This window comes from Nematolebias whitei, chromosome 15 (assembly GCF_014905685.2).
Source record: "Nematolebias whitei isolate Nwh7 chromosome 15, NemWhi1, whole genome shotgun sequence".
NCBI lineage: Eukaryota > Metazoa > Chordata > Actinopteri > Cyprinodontiformes > Rivulidae > Nematolebias > Nematolebias whitei.
Window position 1 is genome coordinate 11,624,871 of NC_056512.1, and position 15,952 is coordinate 11,640,822.

The window sequence follows — 15,952 nt, forward strand, 5'->3', positions numbered from 1 at the left end:
TATATATAAAGCCTTTTAAAATCCTTCCCACACTCTTGCAATATTCTAAACAATGTTTCTAAACTATAAACACTCTAAAAGGGCACAGAATGTCATGAACTCAGTTCTCTGCACTCTTGACCACGTCTACTTCGCTGCAGAATGAAGAAAGACAAAGGAGGAAGGAGGAGCTGCAAGAGGACGTTTCTCCTGAAGTAAGGGCTGCACAAAGGTGCAGCAGGTGCTAAAAAATTTAAATTAATTTATTTAAAATAAAAATTCCATGCCGCTTGTGTGACTCATCCATCAATCAGTCAATTGTGTCATGTCCAATCTTATTTTGAAAAACTGCGATAGAGCGAAAGCGCGAAGTAGCGAGGGACTACTGTATTCGTTTTGAATTTAACCAGTTTTTTTTTTTTACTCACATGACTTTTGTTTTGAGTTGAATTTCATCTACATATATGTACAGATAAAGTTTAACTAAAAGTTGACTGCTTTAAAACAGGATTATAATTAAACACTACAGTTAGTCAAACTTAGAAAATATTACCTGGAGCTTTCAACAAAAGCTGAGCACACTCGTTTCTTGATGATCTTTGGAATCCAGCTCTGTGAACATAAAATCATGTAGAAAAAATATTCAGAAAAATACTGGGCCAGGAACAAATCAAAGTTAAGCACTCCTTGACTAAATGCATATTTCTGTCTACCTTTCATTCATTTGTTCATTCATTCGTTCGTTCATTCATTCATTTCATCACTAAGGTTATTTTATGATGTGAGGAACAGAGTTAAGGTCATTTTGGTCAAACCTTTAAATGGTACATGATCATGTCAGATTTTGTGAGATGTGTTAGCATTTAGAGTACGTGCTGAGGATGACTCAGATACTACCACACTTAAATTTAGCTCTACATCTGTAAAACTAAATTCAAGGCTATTTCTTTATGTTTGCTATGGTTGCTTAGCTGTGGCAGTTGTTCTGAATAGAGTTGAATTATTCAATTGTAGATTACATCCATGGTTTACATTCTGTTTGACTAAAATAGGAAAATATTTTGCTAACAGGTAAACCAAGAAACATAAACATACAGACATAGGTAAAAATGTCATCCCTTGTTGGCCTTTGATGGCTGATGATGAAAGTTATAATATACCTTACAAACAAATATGCAGAAAAACTATCTGTACCAAGAACCAAAAATAAACTGTTTCTATGTGACATCATTAATCTAATAAAGCTGGATTGTTGCTCTGGGTTAGGAAGAGTCTTTGCCTCCAACAAAAGAGTGAATGTATCTGGGAGTCCTGTAGTCATGATGGTAGGATTAAGCAAGAAATGGACTGACAGTCTGCAGTAATGATGGTGTTGCTCTGGGGTTTGTTGTGCTGAAGGAGGAGCTGTAGTGAAAGGCAAAGCTCTCAATTTCCAGGTCCCCCCCCCCCCCCCCCCCACACACACACACACAAAAGCTCCTCAACACAACAAGGAAACCTCATTTTACGCCCACCAACAAACTATTATACAGAAATCAACAGTATTGCACTGGCCGGGACAAGGAAAGACCTTGTTTGATGCTGATTTGTGACCTATCTATCTTGGAGCTGATGAAAAGTGCATGTAACACCTTCTAGTAATGATGCATATGTGTTTTTTTGTTTGTTTGTTTGTTTTTAAATTATGCATATGTATATGAAGTTTGTTAAATTATCTTAAGCAGATCAGAAGTTATGGGCAGGACAAGGGCTGAGTGGTTAGGGCAGTCATCCTCCAATGCGAGAGTTGGGGGTTCGAATCCACCAGCAGTCACATGCTGAAGTGTCCCTGGGTAAGACACTGAACCCCTCATAGCCTCTGATGTGTGTCCCATCGGTGTATGAATGTGATCTAAAGCACTGATTAGTCTCTTTAGAATGATTTGTTCAATTAGCTTTGTAGAGATCTACAAAGTAGTAGTGTTGTATGAATGGGTAAATGAGGACACAGATTGTAGAGTAAAGTGCTTTGAGTATATTGAAATACGATAAAAAGGCGCTATATAAGTACAGTCCATTTACCATTTACAAGAGAAAGCGTATATATGTATATACAGAGACTACCATAATATGTTCTGACTGTGACAGGCATAAAAAACAGGAGTCACTTGGGGTAGTACTGCATGTACAAGTCAGCAAAGTTACCTCTGTTTATATTAACTACAGTTTAAAGTTATTCATCCATCCATTATCTTTACCCGCTTCTTTCGTTTTAGGTAACGGGGGTCGCCAGTGCCCATGTCCAGCAATCACTGTGTGAGGGGCAGGGTACACCCTGGATAGGTTGCAAGTCCATCACAGGTTAAAGTTATATGCTTTTATTTTGGTAACTTCCTTGTGAGCAGAAGTATGCTAACAGAACTCAGATCGACAAGAAAAGGAAGACGACGTAAGGTGAAACTGAACAGAGCTAACGGCAACACAGAGAAAAGATCACGGAAAAAGTTCAAAAGCAACTCAAGATTAGCTTCAGTCGATAGGGGAACAAGGTTTGTAACTGTGATTAAAGTATTTTGAGTAACTTGAAATGTTTATGTGAAAAGTTGTGATTGTTGTGTTAATGGAAAAAATATACTAATGCAATACAATGGATGGTAAAATAATTGTAATTAATGTTATGTACTTTTGTCTAGCTTTTATGTTGGTTGATGGCATGGATGGCTTTAATAAATCATTATTTAACCATCAGTTCTGGCCTTCTTGATAATGACTGGATGCTACAGTACACTGTAAGTGTCATCTAAATAAGATGTGTTCTGGGTGCATGAATAGACTCCAGGGCAGACCCAGAACTCTCTGAAGGGATTATAAACCTTCTATGGCCTAAGAAGCTGGGTAGAGATTGTGAAGGTTTCCCTCCTGGACCTGTTCACAAAAGAACTTCGTCTGAATATAGGCTGTACTGCTGAATATGGGCACCAGTGACCCCCACTACCCAAAAAGGAAGAAGTGGGTGAAGATAATGGATGGATGTATTTATTTATTACCTAACTCTGTGCTTAATTTGTAAACCAAACTATGCCAGAACGCAAATAGCGGGGAGTGGGGGTTTACCTACCCCCACCCCATGATGAGTATTATTTTCATTGCCACTGCCTTCATGTGCTTCAATTCTCGATTGTTTAGTTGTACAATGAGAAGAATTTTATTTTAAATGAAAGTAAATTGGACTGTCTTTTCGATGCTTGATCGCTGTTATTTTGATAAATTGGCATGTTGTTTTGATACGTTACGTATGTCATGTGATTACCATCAAACATTTCTCTCATATTTTTAATAAATAATAAAAATGTTATTAATAACCCACTTAAATTGTAAAACTGATTTGCTATTTAGTTGTGCTGCTTAATTATATTTTTGTGTTTTTAATCAAATTGCCCATGACTGAATGTTTAGGGGCTGAGATTTTTATAAGAGTAGAAGCAGAAATGTGTGTAATGTGTGGAAATTTGTGAAGGGTTAATTGCTGTCCAGATGCACCGATCGACTTTTGTCTTCCAACTTAAAATTCAAAGTATGTCACATCGTAAAATTGTCATAATCACAAAATATAAGTGTTAAAACCCAACATTTTTCAGTCAGGTCATCTGGACAGTTGCTTTTTTTGTGCTGAAATGTTTCGCCTTCGATCCGGAAGGCTTCATCAGTCAAGGAAACACATAACACAAAAATGATTCTTCTCCCAACAGCTTACTCCAAAGTGGAACAGTTATGTTGGTGCTAAGTTGGTCTCTTGTCACGCCCCCTCCTCCATTGCCCGCCCTCTTCCTTGTTGACAGTCGTGTCAAACTGGTTGAAAACAACAAAGTCCATGTTCAATAATCCAGGTATACAATTCAAGGTTTTTCAGTGAGGTCATCTGGACAGTTTCTTTTTTTGTGCTGAAACGTTTCGCCTTCCATTCGGAAGGCTTCATCAGTCAAGGAAACACACAACACAAAACTGATTCTTCCCCCAACAGCTTACTGCAAAGTGGAACAAACCAGTTAAGTTGGTGCTAAGTTGGTCTCTTGTCACGCCCCCTCCTCCATTGCTGGCCCTCTTCCTTGTTGACAGTTGTGTCAAACTGGTTGAAAACAACAAAAGTCCATGCTCAATAATCCAGGTATGCATCCATCCATCCATTTTCTTCCGCTTATCCGTGGTCGGGTCGTGGGGGGTAGCAGCCTAAGTAGGGAGGCCCAGACTTCCATATCCCCAGCCACTTGGTCCAGCTCCTCTGGGGGAATCCCGAGATGTTCCCATGCCAGCCAAAAAACATAGTCCCTCCAGCATGTCCTGGGTCTTCCTCTAGGCCTCCTCCCGGTGGGACGTGCCCAGAACACCTCACCAGGGAGGCGTCCAGGAGGCATCCTAAACAGATGCCCAAGCCACCTCAACTGGCTCCTCTCGACGTGGAGAAGCCGCGGCTCTACTCTGAGTCCCTCCCGGATGTTCGAGCTTCTCACCTTATCTCTAAGGGAGAGCCCAGACACCCTGCGGTTAAAACTCATTTCGGCCGCTTGTATCCGAGATCCAGGTATGCAATCCAACATTTTTCAGTCAGGTCATCTGGACAGTTTCTTTTTTTATGCTGAAACGTTTCACCTTCGATCCGGAAGGCTTCATCAGTCAAGGAAACACACAACACAAAACTGATTCTTCTGCCAACAGCTTACTCCAAAGTAGAACAAACAAGTTAAGTTGGTGCTAAATTGGTCTCTTGTCACGCCCCCTCCTCCATTGCCGGCCCTCTTCCTTGTTAACAGTCGTGTCAAACTGGTTGAAAACAACAAAAGTCCATGCTCAATAATCCAGGTATGCAATCCAACATTTTTCAGTCAGGTCATCTGGACAGTTTTTTTTTGTGCTGAAACATTTCGCCTTGGATCTGGAAGGCTTCATCAGTCAAGGAAACACAACTTTGGAGTAAGCTGTTGGGGGAAGAATCAGTTTTGTGTTGTGTGTTTCTTTGACTGATGAAGCCTTCCGAATCGAAGTAAAAAAAATCTATCTATCTGTCCGTCCGTCCGTCCGTCCATCTATCTATCTATATATATATATATCCATCCATCCATCCATTATCTTTACCCGCTTATTCCATTTTGGGTCATGGGGGTCGCCGGTGCCCATGTCCAGCAATCACTGTGCGAGGGGCGGGGGACACCCTGGACAGGTCGCAAGTCCATCACAGGGACACAAAGAGACAAACGAGACAAACAACCATTTACTCTCCCACTCACACCTAGGGACAATTTAGAGTTACCAATTAGCCTAACATGCATGTTTTTGGTCTGTGGGAGGAAACCGGAGCACCCGGAGAAAACCCACGCATGCACGGAGAGAACATGCAAACTCCACCCAGAAAGGCCCCTGGACCGGGGTTTGAACCAGGGACCTGCTCACTGAGAGGCAGCAGCTCTACCAGTTGCACCACCGTGCTGCCTATATATATATATATATATATATATATATATATAAAATATATTTCATATATACGTTCAATATCCCCACCTCCTGTAAAGCTATGTTTGTGTATCTATGCTCATCAATGTGATTAATCAAAATCAGGTAAATGTGAGCGTGAGTGCTCTTTATTCAGAAACTCCACACGTCACATTTCAGGATCTGGTTATTATAGACACAGATTAAATGTTAAATATGAATATTTCTGTATTTATCACCACAGTAACAGTGTTACACATTTGAGTAATTGTAAACACTCAAAAGAATACATAAAAAATAGCGGGTATAAGATGATGGATGGATGGTTTACCGCTTACCTATAATCTAAACATTTAAGGAGTAAATATTTTAAATAACCATAAAGTTACAAATGTTGTCTTTGGTGCCTGTTTGTTTTCTAAATATATTATTGTGTGTGAATGACAGGGATTAACCTAAAACACTTTGTTAGAACAGTACTTTATGAACTTCAGTCCATTTCCTTGTATTAGTTGACCTGCAAATTTGCCAAATCCACTATGGCGGACGTACCGCTGTCGTTTATGTATTTATGTCTATGGAACAGAGTGCGTCAAGTCAATGAGTGAGTGGCAATCTCTCCTGGGACAGGAATGAGTCTAGATGTATGTCAGTTTAGTTCCTGTTCCTTTTTCTTCCTCAGACATGCCTTTGTAATGTGCACAGAATATGGTTTTATATAGACTTGTGTTATTATGTCAGGATCCATGTTTTGTTAGTGTTATTATAGACTTTTGTGTTTCATTATTGACTGTGTTGTGATTCTTGTTTTGTTTACTCACTCGTGTGTTCATTCTTTCAGCTTCCCTGTGTGTCAGTGTTTAATCCTCCTCAGTTCAGTTCCTGCACACAGTCAGTTGGCCCCACCCACTCTCACCTGTTCTCGAGCTGCATTCAGCTCAGGTGTCTCTCAGCCTAATTTAATCAGTCTTTTCTCCTCCATATGCCAGCAGTGGTTGAATTATTGAGTGGATGAATGTTTTTTTAAGTTACTTTGGGAAATAATGTCCCTGTAAAATTAAAGTTATTAACAATCGCATCGAATTAGCAACCTTATACATTTTAAAGTGATTGTTTTCAGTTTTTTTAGAAGGCTGTATGATCATTTGTATTATGGTTCAGGTTTTATTTTAGCCCAACTTCAGCTTCTGGAGCAAAGTCAAAAATTTACGTATGTGAGTGGATTCAAGTTATGATGGTGAGATGAAGCTTCATGAAGCACTGAGGCTTTCCTTCAAATAGTTTGACTCATGATCCGATGCATCATGGTGCTTCATTTGCTTTACTGTGCCATCAAGTAGACTTTAAATGTAAAACAGGTAAATGGATTATAATAACATAACTGGTTTGCAAATCTTTAAGTTGAATAAAAGAAAAAAAGAAATCATGTTTGTGAGGACTTCAAATAGTCAAAATTTGATCTGCAATTTATCTTCATTGTCTGTATGATGATGGTGATAATGGAGTTCTATTTCGTATAGGCTTCGCCCTTTAAGGCTGTCACTGGTGGGTTTATCCCGTCATGCAATGCATCGCACTGAAAAAATTAGTCCATGCCCACCTGTTGTGTGGGCCCCACCCGGTCCGTATAAATTACGTTAAGAACGGGTAATCGGCTCCCATTTTTCTTCAGCAAGCTGATAGCACTGTCAGAAGAACGAAAAAGGGAAGTTGTCCAGCTTGACCGGCACAACCTTTGTTAAGGCTGCCTGGGGTCCCGCCACGCCAACCTCCTGCCGTCCCAGTGAGTTCTCCTCCCCGAGGAGAAGCAGACGAGCAGCCTTATTTCAAGGTAAGTGCCGAGGAATATTTTTCAGTGGCTGGTCGCTACACGCTGGATGACGCCATCGACCCTTTTTTCCTTTTAACGCCGACTCTCGGAGCGAATTGGATGGTTCCTCCAGGACAGGCGATGTCAGCAGCAGCCCCCACTGCTCACTCCCTCCTGGAGAGCGTAGTGTCGGAACGAGGGGGGCTGAGCGGATGCTCAACCCCCCCCCCCCCCCCCCCCCCGGGGCCTTTTCGCATTGGCGACCACACCGCTCCCAGTTGTCGGTGCCCTCCTCTCGGAGCTGCCTGGCATAATCCAGGAGATGTCTGACATGAAGGGACTTTTTTCCATCCCTCTCCTTCCCCCGCCCAGATTGGATGATCTAGCGGGAAGGTTTTTTGGCTCCACCCCGGCTCGCCGTCCTGATCCCATCTAGCCTCGTTTTCCCAGCAGTGGCGTCCTACTGGAGTGAGGCTGCAGCTGGACCTGGTAGACTGAGAGTGCCGGTTTCCACATTCCGCCCATCACCAGAGTGGAGGTGTTTTACCTAGCGGAAATTCCCTCGGTGCCCCCCTGGAGCCAAGCCTGGTGGAGGATCTCAGAGCAAAGATGTCCAGGTTGGACCAGCGTCCTGCGCCTCCGGGGAGGCATGACCAGAAGGTGACGTCGCTCTCCAACCGAGCTCACCAGTATGCGGTCCAGGCGGCCGCAGCGAACAATACGTTGCGCCGCTGACGTACAGCATCTCAGAGGCCGGAGGGACAGACCTGCCTGAGGAGACGAAGAGCTCCCTCTGCAAGGTTCGCACACTCCTCAGAGCCCACGACACTGCCTTCAGGTCAGGTGACAGAGCTCTGTACCGAGCTGCTCGAGCCAACCTGAATAAGGGAATAAAAACCGCAAAGGCTGACCATAAAAGGAATATAGAGTCCCATCTGTCCAGTAACAACTCACGGGAGGTCTGGAAGGGCATAAAAAACATCACAAACTATAGAGGCTGTGAGATGACAACAGGAGACCTGAGTGCATCACTAGCAGAGGAGCTAAACTGCTTCTTTGCACGCTTTGATGCACCACAGCAGCACCCATCTGATCCTGCCCTGCCTCCACACCCACCCGGTTACTGCACCACTCCACTCACTGTACGGGAGCATGATGTTAGACGTTCCCTCCAATCAGTGAACCCCAGGAAAGCTACTGGCCCAGATGGAGTACCTGGCAGGGTGCTCAAAGCATGTGCCCTCCAGCTCGCCCCCACCTTCACCAGAATTTTCAATCTCTCCCTGGCCCAGGCTGTCATCCCTCCCTGCTTAAAATCTGCAACCATCATCCCAGTGCCGAAAACGCCTACCATCACCAGCCTGAATGATTACCGACCGGTGGCTCTCACCCCGGTAATCATGAAGTGCTTCGAGAGACTGGTTCTCCAGCACATCATGCACTATCTCCCTCCGAACTTTGACCCCTACCAGTTTGCATATCGCACCCAACAGATCCACAGAGGATGCTATTGCTGTAGCTCTCCACACCGCGCTGAGCCACCTGGAACAACAGCACAGCTATGTTCGAATGCTCTTTGCGGATTACAGCTCGGCCTTTAACACAATCATTCCGGACATTCTTATAAATACATTGGACAATCTCGGCCTCCCCCCACTCACATGTGCCTGGATAAAATACTTCCTAACGAATCGGCCCCAATCTGTAAGACTTGGTCCCCACCTCTCCTCCACTCGTACGCTGAGCACTGGCTCCCCACAGGGCTGTGTGCTGAGCCCCCTGCTGTACTGTCTCTACACCCATGACTGCAGCCCGGCCCACAACAACAACCTCATCATCAAGTTCGCTGATGACACCACAGTGGTCGGACTAATCTCTAAGGGAGATGAGACATTTTACAGACAGGAGGTCCTGGAGCTAGCAACCTGGTGCTCAGAGAAAAATCTGGCTCTGAATATAAAAAAAACCAAGGAGGTGGTTATTGATTTCAGGAAGCACGGCACCAACCTAGGCCCCCTTTACATCAACGGCGAGTGTGTGGAGAGGGTTCACACTTTCAGATTTCTTGGTGTCCATATCTCTGCTGACCTAAACTGGAAAGAGAACACCACAGCGGTCATCAAGAAGGCTCAGCAGAGACTACACTTCTTAAGAGTCCTTAAGAAGCACAACCTGAACACAAAACTGCTGCTGACCTTCTACCGCCCGTCCATCGAAAGCCTGCTGACATACTGTATCTCAGTATGGTACGGCAGCTGCACCCTGGCTGACAGGGAGAGGCTTCAGAGAGTAGTCAAGACAGCACAGAAGATAATTGGCTGCCCTCTCCCCTCCCTGATGGACATTTACACATCACGCTGCCTCAACAGAGCAGAAAACATAATCATGGACTGTTCACACCCGGGTTTTGAACTGTTTGACTTGTTACCTTCAGGGAAACGCTACAGGTGCATCAGAACAAGAACAAACAGATTCAAGAACAGTTTTTTCCCGAAAGCCATCACCACACTGAACTCACACATGCACTAATTTAATAATCTAACCTCCCAAACACCTGGACTTCTACTGTGCAATACTACAGACATTTCATACTCTCAGTCACCTTAACTACCTCACTAATATCCATAATGTGCAATACAATTGTGTAATACTTGTATTTTTTACTTTCATTATTATATCTATATTGCTTTACATTTTTTATATTTTTAGTGTGTGTTTAATGTGTGTTTTCTTAAGGTGTGTTTTTGCACTGGAAAAAGGAGTGGCTTTTAATTTCATTGTACTGCGTATAATGACAATAAAGGCATTCTGATTCTTCTGATTCTGATTCTGAAAGCATCTGACGTCACCCTCAACCTGTGTGCCTCGTCTGCTTGTCTCGCATCGCAGCCTGAATGACAATGGTTCAGAGGTCCACCTGGATTGTCACTCCCCCTCCCTGTTGGCGAAACTGCAGATGGACTCGTTGGAAGGCCCCATCACAACGGACGCACTGTTCTGAGCCAATTTTCAAGGACATGCTCGAGAAATCGAAAAAGCTGGAGGAGGTGTCGGAGATTGTGTGCCATTTGATCAAGCCGCACCCCTCCTCTCGCCCCCCCCGCCCGCTGGAGAGAGTGCCATGGCTGAGACAGCAGAGACGCGTCACAGCTCCAGCAGCGCCACAGCTGCAACAGCGTCTTCTCACTCCGCTCCGCCGCCAGCCCCTCCCATCAGAGTACAGCCCTCCTCATCCCGACAAGCCGCAGGGCTCACGGGGGAGAAGATTTAAAAATGATTCATTGCGGAGGATGTGTGTGTGCATAATGATGGTTTGAGTTTTTGGAATAAAACGTAAACATCATTCAGGAATTAAAGTGTCTGATTTCAGCCTGACTGTCAGTTCGTATGATCTCACAGCGGCTTTTTCTCACACATCCTCCACACAAGCGAGCCGGTGTACTCCAAACAGGGTTTAAATCACCGCAGCCCGAGAAAACACACAAAATGCGCGCGTGAGTGACACAGCAGCCAAAGTGAATGTTTTCAGTAGACCAAATCCAGTGGGAAACCTCGCTCTCAGCCCAAGGTGTGTGCTGCCTCCTCAGCGCACGCCAGCTCACATCAGCACGGATGTGAGCCCGCAGCCTGAGCGCGGCACAGAAGCGTTGCGCCTCCGCGGCATCAGCAGCCCTCACCTACATGGTTCCACATGCCCAGGGCGCGCGCACCTTCCCTCGGCATACGCCAGCCCACATCAGCACGGATGTGAGCCCGCAGCCTGAGCGCGGCACAGTAGCACCGCATTCCCATGTTAGCAGCAGCCCTCACTCACGGCTCCGCATGCTCAGGGGCGCGCACACCTTCCCTCAGCGCACGGCAGCTCACATCAGCACAGATGTGAGCCCGCAGCCTGAGCACGGCATACAAGCACCGCGCCCCCACGGCAGCCCTCACCTACACGGTTCCGCATGCTCGGGGGCGAACTCACCTTCCCTGAGTGCACGCCAGCTCACATCAGCACGGATGTAAGCCCGTAACCTGAGTGCAGCACACATGGCGGCGGTGATTGGCGTCTATAAATAACGTGACGCAGCATAAATGCGTGCCCGCTTCCCGAACGTTACGCGGAGTGGCAGCAAGCGTGCGCTCTAGACAGATGGATGAACCGTTTTATTAGCAGGGGATTCACGCTACAGTTACAGCTCAAACCCCCCGTTTGGAGGAACTTTAGTAGAGATGTTTCTGTCATCTCCAGAACAGATCTTGTTCCCCCACGCAGAAGTTCAGGAAATTAAAAATGTAATTTCCAGGGTTCCAGAAGGAGAGGAAAACACAGGGTTCTACTCTCATCACTTCCTGGTCCCAAAATGGACCAGAGGGACGAGACTCATCTTAGATTTGTCAATTTGCAACTGTGAGACAACATTTCCATTCAAAATGCGTCGAGTCGACTCTGTAGCCGCTACACAGAGCAGGGAGGAGAATTCTGTTTTATCTGGACGAGCTGTTGCTGCTGACCCGTTTTTCCAGAGAGGTGGCAGCAGTGCAACTCACGTGAAACCGGCAGAGTGATAACAGCTGTTTCCGTCATGAAGTTATTAAGGACATGTCGCCTGCTCACACGGTGCGGCACATCCAGAGGTGGTCCGCTCGTTTGCGTGTGGACCCGGTGAGGCAGAAGAGACGGTTGATCGCTGTGCCCCCCTCCGTGAGAATCGACCTGAGACACTGGGAAACCCTCTTGTTCTGTCGGAGGGAGTTCCCATCAGCAGACCTAAGTTACACGTCTCAGTTTTCACAGACGCGTCCCTGTCAGGTTGGGAAGGCACATGCATGTCTCGAGCTGTGGGGGCGCTGTGGCCACCCCACATAGCAGCTCATATAAATGTTTTTGGAGTGTCGCATGGTTTTGAATGTGATTAAACACTTTGCCTCTGTGCTACGGAATCAACATGTGTTGATTCACACAGACAACAAATGACTGCTGCATACATAAACCGGCAGGGGGTTGCACGCTCAGCCCAAATGTTACACATTGTGAGACAGCTGCTGTGTTAGGCACACCAAAATCTGCTCTCCATCAGAGCAGTGTACATCCCCAGTGTTCTGAACAAGGGGGCGGATGTGATGTCCAGGGGCGGTCCTTGTCACGGGGACTGGACCCTCCATCCAGAGCTGATGGCTTAGATGTGGCAGAAATTTAGCAAAGCAGTCGTGGACCTGTTTGCAACACGAGAGAACGCTCAGTGTCAACTATAGTTCTCAATGAGCCCGTGAGACTAACCACTCAGCCACAGCCACCCCAAAACTGAACATGGAACGAGACCTAAAAGAGGCCATTTATTAGGGCCAGGAATTAGGGCCAGGAATTAGGGCAGAGACTAAGAGCCAGGCCTTCTCGTGCAACATCAGTATGTGATCTTACAAATGTGCTTCTGCATGAATGGTCAAAAATCCCCATAAACACACTCCTAAACCTTGTGGACAGCCTTCAAGAAGAGTTGAAGCTGTTCTAGCTGCAAAGGGTGGACCAACGTCATATTGAACACTATGGATTAGGAATGGGATGTCACTTAAGCTCATATGTGAGTCAAGGCAGGCGAGCAAATACTTTTGGCACTATGGGCAGCATGGTGAGGCGCAACTGGTAGAGCTGCTGCCTCTCAGTGAGAAGGTTGCCGGTTCACAACCCGGTCCGGGGGCCTATCTGGGTGGAGTTTGCATGTTCTCTCCGTGCATCTGTGGGTTTTCTCCAGGTACTCCGGTTTCCTCCCACAGACCAAAAAACATGCATGTTAGGCTGATTGGTAACTCTAAATTGTCTAAAGGTGTGAATGAGAGAGTGAATGGTTGTTTGTCTCGTTTGTCTCTATGTGGCCCTGTGATGGACTTGCAACCTGTCCAGGGTGTACCCCATCTCTTGCAGAGTGATTGCTGGACATGGGCACCGGCGACCCCTGTGACCCAAAATGGAAGAAGCAAGTAAAAGTTGATGGATGGATGGATATATATATATATATATATACAGTATGTGTGTTTATGTGTATGTATATATTTATATATATATATATATAAATATATATATAACAGTATATATATATTTTTATATAGGTGTTTTAAACCCTTCTCACACTCTTGCAATATTCTAAACAATGTTTCTAAACTCCAAACACTCTAAAAGAGCACAGAATATCATGATTTCAGCTCCTTGCCTCCTCTGCTCTTTGCCACCTGCAAGTGCTCTTGGCCACGCCCACTTCTCCGCTCTGCACGGAAAACAGCTGATCAGCTGCAGCAGGAAGTTTATCCTGCAGTATGAGCTGTACAATGGTGCATCAAGTGCTAAATAATTTTAAAATAATTTATTTAAAATAAAAATTGCATGCCGATCGTGCGGCTCATCGATCAATAAGCCAATTGTGTGTCATGACCAATCTTATTTTGAAAAACCATGATAGAGCGAGTCCACGATAAATGAACAAACTGCGAAGTAGCAAGGGTCTACTGTACCTTCTACTTTTGAGTAGATTTTTTACACAACTACCTTGTAACTTGTACTTGAGTAAAATTTCAACAGAGTAACTGTTCTTTCATTTAAGAACATTATTTTATTATCTAAGCAACAGGGGCAGTGCATCGTTGAAGCTGCAGCCCCCTGTACACTTCTGCTCATCTTTAAGATGGCTGTACGAAAAGTAATTTTGTTGTACTTCACTGTGCAAGGATAATAAAAGCATTCTGATTCTGATTCTGATTATTTCAGTACTCTTTTCACCTCTGCCTGAAGAACATAACCCCCACAGTCAGTCCTGGTTAGGGGTGTAACGGTATGCTAAAATCACATTTCGGTTCGGTTCAGTTTCAAGGAGGGCTTGGTTCGGTTAATTTTCAGTACAAAAAGGCCAAAATAAAGGCTTACAAAATGTTTATTTTGAAAATACGCCAAGTAAAAAATAAGTTTGTATAAAAATAAATAAATAAATTCCCTGAAGAGAAAGACAACTCAGCTGCTCAGCTCTCGGTGACATCCTCAGACTGAACAACACAGAGGTAAAAAAAAAAAAAAAAGAGTTAATAAGATTATAATTTTAAACTAAAAACGTTAATTAGATCACAATATTACAATAATAATACAATAACATTACCTCTCCTTGCACGGTCATCATATGAGGTGGTTGAATCTCTCGCTCGTCATCATCAGAGCAGGGCTTTAAATCTGGGTTCGGGCTTGTTGACAATATCAGTTTTAACTTTTTCATAAAGTGCTGCTACAAATTTTGGCTGAAGTGTTGACGTTAAGGGATGTCGTAGGCAGCGGGGCTCAAGAACTTTAAAGCTGGCGCAAAAACAACAGAATACGGACGTAGATCCATAGCTTTAAAAACTCCTACAGCTTGTGTTCTTGCTTTGGACCGACCTAAATTACCTGATAAAGGTTGTTTAAATGCTGCTGTTATCAGTCTTTGCACCAAACTACGTTCACATTCGGATTATGTGGTTTCAAGAGCGTTAACAAGTTAGATGTGTTGCCTCTGGCAGATCCAATCTCAATGAAACAACGTCGACGCAGCTTTGGATTTGCACTTGTCTTTCCCTATCATGAGTTTTAACAAGAAAGCCATAATGTTCCCAAACAGGAGACCGCAACTAGAAGAAAGGGTCTCCTGCTAGACTGCTAATGCTACGCGTGCTGCAAGATTATAGCGCCAACCAGAAACACGCTTAGGAACTTTAGTTTTGTGGCGCATAATCTCTTGTTAATAAAATTTAATGCGTGAAAAAATAACCGAAACGGTACGCACATGGACCGAACTGAACATGTACCGAAACGGTTCAATACACCCAAGTGTACCGTTACACCACTAGTCCTGGCAGTGGAAGCATTCATGATTTGAAGGTATTTTTCTGTTATGAGCACAGAACAATTTCACCACATTCAGAGGAAAATGAAGGAGGTCATGAACTGTAAAATTTTGGACAAAGACATTTTTCCTCACTCAGAACACTGTAGATGGGTTGTGGGACAAAGGCACAAAACATATCACAAGGCAACAGAGTGTCCAACCTGTGATTTATGAACCGATTTACTTGTGATTCACAAGTAAATTGTCCATGTCCCATTAGAGGTGAGCTTTCAGAAATTAATCCCGCCCATCAAAAACCAAAGAGGCGGAGCAGAACTCTGCTGTACTAATGCATTGAGTGATGCATTCAATGTGTGTTGGACGTCTCCCTCATGTTATTTACTATAATGAATTAACAATCCTCTTTGTGGTTAAGTACTTTTATAAACCAAATACAAAGTTGTTGTGCATCATCATCAATATTTTCTCTATAATAAATCTGCTTGTATTAAAGTAAAGATGTATGAAATGTGTGACAGAGTCAGAGTCAGAGTCAGAGTTTCTTTATTGTCATTCGCACCTCATGTGGTACATGTGGTGGAGCGAAATTATGTACACAGGGTCCCAGTTACATCCAACAATAAAATGTATAAGAAAAACAGTAATAACATCTAAGATATGAACTAAGAAAAACATCAACTAAATATACACTAAGCACTCATAACATAAAACATTGAACATCAGCACAAACATGAACATGAGTCTGTGAGCAGATGTGCACGCATGAACACATCAACATTGAAACTGATTGAAACAGATTTAGATGCTTATACTAGCATATTTAGATACTTATACTAGCATATTTAGATACTTA

The 15,952-nt window shown here is 44.1% G+C and overlaps 1 protein-coding gene across 1 annotated transcript in view; it reads right to left on the reverse strand.

The window, feature by feature from the left end:
• Positions 1 to 15,952, reverse strand: part of trpm4a (transient receptor potential cation channel, subfamily M, member 4a) — a 116,904-nt gene that overhangs the window by 96,554 nt on the left and 4,398 nt on the right. The window contains exon 2 of the mRNA XM_037689315.1: positions 533 to 591. Within this exon, the coding sequence (XP_037545243.1) occupies positions 533 to 591 (59 nt within the window). The remainder of the gene's footprint in view (positions 1 to 532; positions 592 to 15,952) is intronic.